At 48.4% G+C, this 9,892-nt stretch overlaps 1 protein-coding gene across 1 annotated transcript; it reads left to right on the top strand.

Annotated features, from left to right (window-relative positions):
* Window positions 1–485: 485 nt before the first annotated feature.
* Window positions 486–7,984, top strand: frmd6 (FERM domain containing 6). The gene is made up of 13 exons (XM_068752055.1): window positions 486–584; window positions 795–885; window positions 2,283–2,362; window positions 2,443–2,519; window positions 2,601–2,787; window positions 3,618–3,773; window positions 3,876–3,941; window positions 4,140–4,208; window positions 5,936–6,110; window positions 6,355–6,663; window positions 6,824–6,955; window positions 7,035–7,126; window positions 7,584–7,984. Exons 1-13 carry the CDS (start codon window positions 486–488, stop codon window positions 7,872–7,874), a joined length of 1,824 nt encoding a protein of 607 aa, XP_068608156.1. The 3' UTR covers window positions 7,875–7,984.
* Window positions 7,985–9,892: the final 1,908 nt, after the last annotated feature.

Genomic DNA, 9,892 nt, shown 5'->3' with positions numbered 1-9,892 from the left:
CCCCCCCCCCAAAGGTGTCACACATCCTCGGGGGGGTAACGCCAGTTGACAAATATATTTGCTGACGTAAACTAATCAGAAGTGTGAATATTTAACCCGACATGCACTCGGGTGCGAGATTAAAACCCTTCCTCTGACGCTTTGTTGTATTTCTGGTTGTCAAAGGAACGCCTTCTTTTTTGTAGATTGCAGAGTGTTTACGCTTCTTCTTCTTCTCATGCCGACAACACTGAAGAATTTTCTTCCTAACATTTGATCCTTGCCGTGCGACTTGTCTCCACAGCGCCCGACCGCAGCTCGGGGGAGGGGGGGGGGGGGCCCATGCTCTTCCTGGGGAGTGCTGCTCGTCCCGTTGAGCCCATAGGCGCTGCCATTTCTGTACCGGGCTGCAGCTGAGGAACAGACCCAGGGACTGGCGGTTGGAGGTCGGACCCCGGCGTCCTGGCAGCTCGCCGAAGGACCTTTCGTGTCGCAGCCACACGAAAATGAACAAACTGAACTTCCACAACAACAAAGCCATGCAGGACCGCCGCTGCGTCTGTGTCTTTCTGCCCAATGACGATACGCTCAACGTGATAGTCAACGTGAGTACGCGCAGCAGCCGCTCATCAATGAAGCTGATTATGGATAAAGTTCTGCCACTTTATTGGCTTTATTAGAACCTTTTTAGTTTGCTATAGCAAATCTGAGTCACTCCCGGTAGCGGAAAACCTCAAAGCAGAGATCATCGATGGGATAGTGATTATTCCTGATTGTGTTAGTCCCACAATGACTAACCTCCTCCTCCTCCTCAGGTGAAGACCCTGTGCCAGGAACTGTTAGTTCAGGTGTGTGACCTCCTGAGGCTGAAGGACTGTCACCTGTTTGGACTCAGCGTTATTCAGAGTAAGTTACCATTAAGGGGTCGTCCTGGGGGGAACCGTTCTAAATGCTCTTTTGTTCTTCTGGTTTTCTTGTAAATAGTTCAAACATCACATGAACGGATCATCCTTTGGCTGTTTGTGTGTTTTGTGTGTGTTTTGTCAAGACGGACTCTTTGCTCCACACAAACCGTGGAGGAGAGTTCTGTCCCACTCGGGGATAATAACTTGGCTGAGAAACGAAACTAGGGGCCCAGATTGTGACGTCTCTCGTCTCCGTTTGACGCCGGCCTCTCTAACCGGGGGCCTCCTCGTCCTGACTGGCTCCCATTGTGCAGCGAGGGTGACGTCGTGTTTTTTTTTTTTACGGTGACGCTATGGCGAGGGTCGCGCGTCTGGAGTGAGTCACCCTGTCTGGGCTGTGGTGAGGCGGACAGAAGGGGACAGTTGCAGGAGAGTAGATTGCAGAGGCAGCGTTTTTTTTTTTTTAGACAGCTGGCCTCCAGATGAGCCAACGATGGCCCGGCGGGTCAGTTGAGCAGGAGCCAACGGGTCTGGTTGAGGGACATTCCTGAAGTGCTTTTGTGAACAGCATGAAATCCCCAATGCAAACAGAGACCACCCACTCCCTTTGTGTCACATGGTGGCGCAGAGGGGAGTGCCGTTGCCTCACAGCAAGAAGGTCCTTGGTTCGAATCCCACTGCCAGAAAACTTTCTCTCCTTCCATCGGATTCTCTGGGGATTTTTTTTTTTTTCTGTAGCTCTCTACATAATAAGATATTTCTTTTGGTTCTCAGTTTGCGGTTGTTTATTTCAGCTCGGCGTCTGCGAGACTAAATGCTGCTGGAATAACAGGAGAGGCGGGCGGTTCCAAATGAGAAAAAAATGGCAAAACAGCCTTCCTGCTTCTGGACAGTTATCAGAGTCAAGAAAAAAAAAAACAGGAAGTTGGTACCATCCACAGATTTCTGCGATATATTTCCTTAAATAAAGCTGAAGTTGCAGTGGTAAGATGTGATCCGTATTTTTGTGACTGAAATGTGTCGCGGCTTCATTTGAGATTGCGTCTCGAAGCCTAAATATGCTTTGAGGTTCTGTTCTGAGAGGCTCTGTTCCTGCTCCTCGTGTGTTTACGCTTTTCTTCGGGGTTTTCATCACGTTTTTCTCAGTCAGAAACTCATGAAAGGCGTCGCCTCAGAAGCAGATTAGGACTTAACTTTTAACAGCGAGGTGAGGAAACGAGGAAGATCACCAGAGACTGGAGAACAAAGAGAAGTGCAGCGGCTGTCAGCTGTGAGGCGCTCTTTGAACAGGGTGCAATCAGGGGGGGATTTCTTAAAGCGCATGCAAACATGACAGCCCCCCCACACACACACACACACTCTGAATGATCCTCTGAGCTGAATCTGTTGCTCTCACAGATAATGAACACATCTATATGGAACTGGATCAGAAGCTTTCCAAGTACTGTCCCAAAGAATGGAAGCGAGAAGCCAGCAAGGTAAGAATCAAAAGCTTAAACGGCGAGCGTACGAAGTTGAGTTTCATTTTTTATTAATCGTCAACGATTTTCTTTTCCAGGGCATCGACCAGTTTGGGCCTCCGATGATCATCCACTTCAGAGCCCAGTATTACGTAGAGAACGGGAGGCTGATCAGGTTCGTGAAACCTCCATCTGGAGTGCAGATCTGTTTGACGTAGACAGCCCGGGTAACTTGACCCTTTTGTTCTCCGGACAGCGACCGCGCCGCCAGGTACTACTACTACTGGCACCTGAGGAAGCAGGTGCTGCTCTCGCAGTGCATCCAAAGGGAGGAGGCCTACTTCCTCCTGGCGGCATTCGCCCTGCAGGCCGACCTCGGCAACTTCAAACGTAACAAGCACTTTGGGAAGTACTTTGAACCCGAGGCCTACTTCCCCCCGTGGGTGAGCACATCCTATAAGTAGAGGGTTAACATTTAATGCTAATCCAAAGCATGATGTCATCAAAAGGGAGAAGCCAGGGGCATGCAAATACTGGGACTCGCTGCTGTGCAATATTTTAATTCCCCTCTGGGGCAAGGCTGAGGCGCTCAGGAAGCTCAACCGTGATGCTAACGGTGACTAACGCCGTGAAAACATTGCTGCGGTAGAGCAAGCACATCCCTCTGCAGGATATCTGTCTGACATTCCAGTGAGTCACAGGGATCGTCGTGGAAACACCTCTGATTGTAGCGTACGGTAACGGCGTGCTTGAGACCGCCACACGGTGTTTCGGTGTCGTCGCCTGCTTGTAGAGTGTGTTCCATTTATCACCCTGAGCAAAGAAGTGGGACAAAGAAGTGGGACACAACGTATATTTCTGTCCCTGGAAGTGGCGCACGCACACACGCACACACGCACACACACACACACTGCTGCTGCTTTTGCATCTTGAGAAATACGGCAGCTGACTTCTCCAATCCTGACAGACACGCCCGTATGATTGGCCTTCACTTCCTGTAATTAGCCTCCCGCCTGCTTGAAACCTGCAGTGGCAGGAAATTGTTTGATGATGATGATGATGATGATGATGATGCGCTGCCCAGCAGTGAATCTGCAACAGCTTTAGGTGCTTAGGAAGTTTGCTTAGGAAATCTCCAGAAGGTTTCGTGAGTGTTTCTGGTCTCTCCAGGCTGACGTGTGTTTGCGTCTCTTGATGGGAGTCCTGTCAACTCCAGCGCAGCCAAACCTGACATGCCCCCCCCCCCCCCCCACCCCGCCCTTCCTCTATCCAGGTGATAGCCAAGCGGGGCCGCAACTACATCCTGAGGCACATCCCCAACATGCACAAAGACCAGTTTGCTCTCACAGCTTCAGAGGCACACCTCAAGTACATCAAGGAGTGCGCCCAGCTCGACGACGTCACAGTCCATTACTACAGGCTGTACAAGGTGGGGGACGCCGGCCCGCCATGACGGCGCGACATTTCCTTGATTCATCTTTTTCCTGCTGTAATCCTGCTCGTCTTAATCTTTCATTTAATCTTTCATCAGGACAAAAAGGAAGTAGAGGCTTCTCTCTCTTTGGGATTGACCCTCCGTGGCATTCAGATATTTCAGGTATTCCTCGTTTCTGCCCTCTAATGTCTGCTGCTAACCATCATCTGGACACTTTCACGATTTCAGATGAAGCTTGCAGAGTAATCCCAGTTCGTGCGGCCCTTTAAACATCGTCCTGCTTGAAGCTGTTGGTGTAAAACACCGAGCTAACAGACAGACTTTGATTCTGCCGTGTTTCTCCCCTCACTTGTGTTCCAGAACGTCGGCGCCGTCAGGCAGCTGTTGTACGACTTTCCCTGGACCAACGTGGGAAAACTGGTATTTGTGGTGCGTTTGATTTCTTTCAGCACGTAGCCCAGAGAAACATTTTGACATTTCCACCATGTTCTCTTCCAGCCGTGGAGGCTTCCCCAGCCTCTCATGGATGTTTGTCAAAGCTTAGCTCGGGCTCTGACTCATGGAATATTTCATCCAAGGCTTTCTTTCTTAAATGCTGATGTTTTATCTTAACCCTGCGAGACCTCTGGAACTAATCGGGGATTTGGAAAGACTTTCTTTACGCACACTGACTGAAGACACTGAACGTGTGATTTCAGCTGCCTCTTGTTTCATCACGTATGACCGGTGTCCCTCTGAAGGAAATCCTATTACGTCGGCGTCAGCCGGGCTTTAAGCTGAGCGCAGCGCTCTGTTAACTTGGATCCATCAGGTTTCTGTTATTTTGGGAAGGCTGAGCAGCTTCCTGCGACTGCTGCAAGCGGCTGTCGAATCATAATCCATCCTTGACGATGGATTATGTAGGAGTTTCGGTCTTATTTTTTACAATTTAAGAAACTGAAGATTTAGTAGGTTTCATCACCAGAACCCCCCCCTCTGAGAAGCCGAGGGTTTCACCCGCAAGCAGCGAGTTTCGTTTTGGCCTAGTTTTATGTCAGCATCTGCCACGAGCATCAAGACGACATCCTGTTCTCCTCGTGCGTGTTCGTTCCGTGGTTTTCCTTGCGCCTACGACGTCGTGAGAGTGAGCCGGCGCTGGTTTTTACTGTGGACGCGAAGGGCCTCTCGTTGCCCTGTCCCACCCTTCGCCTGAATAACAGACTTTCTCCTCACTCCACCCACGTGTCACGTCATCCATCTGCCCGGGCCGGAGCTGCGGCCCAACGAGCGTGCAGCAGGGTGGAGGTGTGGGTGGGTCAGTAAACGCCGGATGTTGGGGTGACATCAGCTCGTCTCCCCCCCCCCCCCGACTAAACAGCTGAGCTTTGATGGTCAGGTTCATTTTGGTTTTAACTTGGAGAGTATTTCCAGGAAGCCTTGACTCTATCATGGCGATGGGGGGGGGAGTGAAGGAACGACAAAGCAAAATGAGACTTGTACTCTAAAGCGGCGATGCCCTGCTACGTTTGGCTCATTGGCTCTAAAGCGCTGCCCAGTATGAGCTCACTGGGGGCCAGCAGGGGGGCAGTTTATGGTTAAGCTAAGGCTTGAGGGATGGAAGAGGGCCAATTTTCCCACTTTGAGTTTTCCTGCAGGTCAGGGATTTGAAGAGGAAGTATTTCAACCTCAAAATTCCTTCCCAGAGAAAATGTCGTTTTCATGAATTCATTTCCCCGTGGTACCGAGCGGCCTCCCAACCCATGCACAGCCTTTAAACATGCAGGGATCAAGCTGGTTTCTTTAAAGCTTTATTGAAATCTCCAGTAAGAAATGTGCAGCTCTTTGCTTTTTCCGGCAGTAAACCCACCCGTCGACTTTGAAAGTCCTGACCCTTGCAGAAAACTTTATAGGCCTGTACTGAGAACAGCTGGTATTGGTTCAAGCCTCTGCCATAAGGTGCCGTAGAAAGTGCAAATTCCAGTTTTCCACTGCCGATTCAGTGAAGGTGTGATCTTCCTGGGGGGGACCGACGATGCTTCTCGTACAGGCTTTGTTTCGGCGTCTGTGAGATCAAACGCCTGGACCGATCACTTCGTCGTGTTTCGCTGCAGATTAGTTCAAGTCTCCGCTGTGGTTTGCTTTCACTCTCGTGTAATTTTCGCCTTCCTCTCTCTCAGGGGAAGAAGTTTGAAATCCTTCCTGACGGTCTGCCATCGGCCCGTAAACTCATCTACTACACCGGGTGTCCTGTGCGTTCTCGCCATCTCCTGCAGCTGCTCAGCAACAGCCACCGGCTCCACATGAACCTGCAGCCTGTCCTCAAACAAGTCCGTCGCTTGGAGGAAAATGAAGGTATTCTCCACCGCATCCAAACACCGTCGCGTTCGGCCGGTAAAGAGTTCAGTGCAGATTACTGATGGCTGGAAACGTTCTGGCACCTCCTGAGTCTGAGCTAAAACGCTCCCGTTGTTAGCTTCATTTCATAACCAAATGAAGCGATTTCCTCCCCCCATTTCTGCTGACAGCAAATTATTCCCATGGAGGTTTCAGGGCTATAATTTAAGACAGACAGTAAACAAAAACCTATCTTTTCCAGAGAAGAAGCAGTACAGGGAGTCCTACATCAGCGATGCTCTCGAGCTGGACATGGAGCATCTGGACAAGCGTTCGCGGGCTAGCGGCAGCAGCGCTGGGAGCATGACGCATCATAAACGCCTGTCACGCCGCTCCACGGCAAGCCACGGCAGCTCACACACCTCCGGCATCGAGACGGACAGCTTCAGGGCTCCGGGTCAGGCCCTGCACAGGCCCCTACGGACCTGCAGCTCATCCACGACCAGCCACGGGAGCTCGCACACGTCCGGCATCGAGAGTAGCGGCAAGGAGCGCATACTGGACGATGACGGTGAGAGTCTAGCTAGCGTGACGTTAGCACAGTTCAGCATCCCTATGAATGGCTAGCAGGCAAAGCTAGATATCTTGTAAAAGCAGGCTAATTAAAAATGTTTAATAAAGAGAAATATGAAAGATACCTGAACCTTTTTACATTTCATGTGTTGGATCAGAGATTGAGATGCTGGTCGACGACCCCAAAGACTACGAGGAGCTTCACGAGATGGCCCTGGACCAGGAGCTGTGCATCCACATCACCGAGGACATGTTGACCATGTCACCTGATCAGAGCAACGGATACTCGGGTGCAGATGCTTGTTTGATCATCTGTGCAGAGGGGAGGCTGATGAACCGCGGTTGAATATTTTCATGTGCCGTCCACAGGACTGGTCGTGAAAGACATCAGCTCGTCCACGTCCAGCTCCTCGGAGACGGTTGTCAAGATGAGAGGACAGAGCATCGAGTCTCTGCCGCAGGTAAATCACAAATGTGTGATTTATCCACCTTTAATGTTTAGCTTTAAGGTTTAAATTAGGAAACTGACTTAATGCAAAATTGACTTAAAATACAATTAAGAGGCCTGGATGTGTTTTTGTTGTGTAGCGGTGGACATTGGGCCGAGCTCTTTAGATTTTTAGCTGGATCTGGTTCTGATTCTGAATCACATTTTCACTTTAGCCAACATTGGGTCATCTTTTCCTGAATAAGTGAATAAGTTTCTTGAAAATAACAACCAATCCATTATTTCAGTGCAGTCGCCATCTAGTGGTGAGGATGTGGTCCTGAAGCACAGTAGAAGGGGAAGTTAATGACAGTGTGACTACTGCATGTCAGCTGGAGCAGACATAATTATACAGACGATGATTAACAGGGTGAAAGTTTCCTATTTTCCCTTTCCACATTTGTGTTCTGCTTCTTTTCGTCTCCCTGCAGACGTCTATGTGCAGGAAGCCTCAGTCTTCGACAGACCGTCACAGCCAGTCTCTGGACGATATCCGGCTCTACCAAAAGGACTGCCTGCAGTGGGCGGAGCTCTGCCAGGACACCGCCCACAGCTACACGTTTGGTTGCGCCCAGGAGCTGAGCGATGGCGGCGGCTGCCAGAGACTCGCCGATCAGCGTGCGGGCATGCTCGCCGACCAGCACGCATTTCCCATAAAGAGAACCAACAAGTACTTCTCTCTGGACCTGACCAACGAGGAGGTGCCGGAGTTTGTGGTGTGAAGGAGGCGATGTTCTCCTCAATCCTTTGCATCGGATGCGGAGGCGTCTCAGTCCTCAGGGAAGGAGAACGGGGTGCAGAACAGGTGGAGTCTCCGGCTTGTCTCCTCAGTCATGTAGAACAGATGAACAAACATGGAGGGTTTGTAGATGAACAATCACTGGGTTGTAGAGAAGCTGTGTCTTTAAGTCCAGAGCCCCCCCCCCCCGGAAAGAAACAAAAAAGGGATCATGTAATCTTTAGAAACTCCCGCCTCCTTCTCCGGATGCTGAGGAGCATCTCATTCCTGTGGCGGACTCGGAGCTACGATCCAAAGAAAACGCAAGCCCCCCCCCCTCTCAGACTGTACTCACACCTGATGTGCCTTCATCACTCTGTGCGAGTGTCAAACCCTCGCCTTGACAATCACACCCCTTTATTTGTGCACACGTTACTACAGATCAAGTTTTCATCGTCGGCGTCAAAAATATATTTCCTGCGGAATTCCGGGAGGAATGAGGATGAGCGAGTTCCGACGCATCCTGACATGTCAGCGACCACAAAAGCGTGATCCTGAAAGCTGACGCCTACGTCGTCCACGCTGCTCAGCTTTATCTCCTTCTTCTGTGTTCATTATTCTAAACTGGAACTTTTAAATCTAATTTTGCCTGGACTCACATTAAATATTGTATTTTTGTATGACCTGTCCAGACTTGCGTCCGCTGAGCAGCGCCGTCTCCTTCAGTATTACGAGCACAGTATTAGGGATGCTTGACATTCGTGACTCTGAACAAGACGGACCGGTTTTATCGTCGTCACGTCACGGTTAGGCTGGTGTGGAAGAGGTTTAAAAAAGAAAAATGCATTTATTAAGATAAAACTGTGACTTTAATCCTGAAACTCATTTTGATTTAATCTAAGTTCCGCACACAACCTTCCAAAAAAAACTCCAAATAATAAGACGAGATCTTAAACAAGTCAATAAAAAAAGTCTCCAGCAGATTTAGACATGTATAAAGATGTAAAGTTGACCCCCCCCCCCCCCAGTCTTTATGCTAAGCTAAGCTAACAGCTGCAGGTTTACACTTAGTATTTATACACAGGACAGTGTGAAAATGAGGAAAAGCTTTCCTTTAAATGTTTAGCATTCACTCATCAGATTCTTGAGTCGTTCGACAAACAGTTTTCTCCAACTTTGGGTTTTTGTCATTTTTTCATCCCTGTTCATCTTTACTCATTACTTTACTATTTACTGGCAATACAGCATCTGAACAAGATTTTCTACAAGTACATACGTAATGCATAACAAATATGTGAATTTGATACTGCTATGTAACTGAACTTTTGTATTAGTTTCTCTCTTACTGATCAAATTTATTAATGGAAAATGTCATATTTTGATGGATTATGATATTAAAACTGTAATGATTAAGGTACACAGCCATGCAGCCATAACTCACACCCTTAAAGTCCTTTTAATGTTTCCCTCTGACGTCATTATATAGTTATACTTACACTTGGTAAGAGTCTGTATGAATGTGTCCATCGTCCTTTCTGTGAAAGGATTTCTTCAGGAAAATATTTTTTTTTTGTGTCACTCTGTAGTAAAAAAAAGATTTGTTACTATGAACTTTTGTCTGTGCCTTCTGGGTACTAATGCTTTCAATATTCAGTAAATAAAAAGGTACATTTATTTGCCAAAGTCGACTGTTTTAAGAGTGTTCTTCTTTGTCCAGCCGTGAGTTGCGATGCAACAAGAGGAAGTACTTTCTTAACACTAAAATTTAAAAACATTCTGATCGAAATTTTTAGGTTTTCCTATTTCCTTAGTGCTGCCCTTCTGTGTTAACACGCAGTTATATCATTTCCACTTTGGCCAGGAGGGAGCAGCATTGTCTCAGACACCAGCAGCGCCTTTGAGATGCTTTTTCTGATCATTGTAATGTCAGAAATGAATAAAAATAATAGAATTTTTTTTAGATAGCAACGAGCTTGTTTATCATGAGGAACCACAACTGAGAGCAGATACTAACATGAACAC

The sequence above is a fragment of the Brachionichthys hirsutus genome, chromosome 18, assembly GCF_040956055.1.
Source record: "Brachionichthys hirsutus isolate HB-005 chromosome 18, CSIRO-AGI_Bhir_v1, whole genome shotgun sequence".
In the NCBI taxonomy this organism is placed as follows: domain Eukaryota; kingdom Metazoa; phylum Chordata; class Actinopteri; order Lophiiformes; family Brachionichthyidae; genus Brachionichthys; species Brachionichthys hirsutus.
Note: the sequence above shows the minus strand (reverse complement) of the source record. Positions and strands in the feature narration are given on the sequence as shown.

Excerpts from the sequence above, each read along its gene's own strand:
- frmd6 (XM_068752055.1), top strand. The coding sequence starts at position 486 with ATGAACAAACTGAACTTCCACAACAACAAAGCCATGCAGGACCGCCGC. Across the intron at positions 886-2,282 it reads TGGACTCAGCGTTATTCAGA|ATAATGAACACATCTATATG; the intron begins GTAAGTTACCAT and ends TTGCTCTCACAG. Across the intron at positions 2,788-3,617 it reads AGGCCTACTTCCCCCCGTGG|GTGATAGCCAAGCGGGGCCG; the intron begins GTGAGCACATCC and ends TCCTCTATCCAG.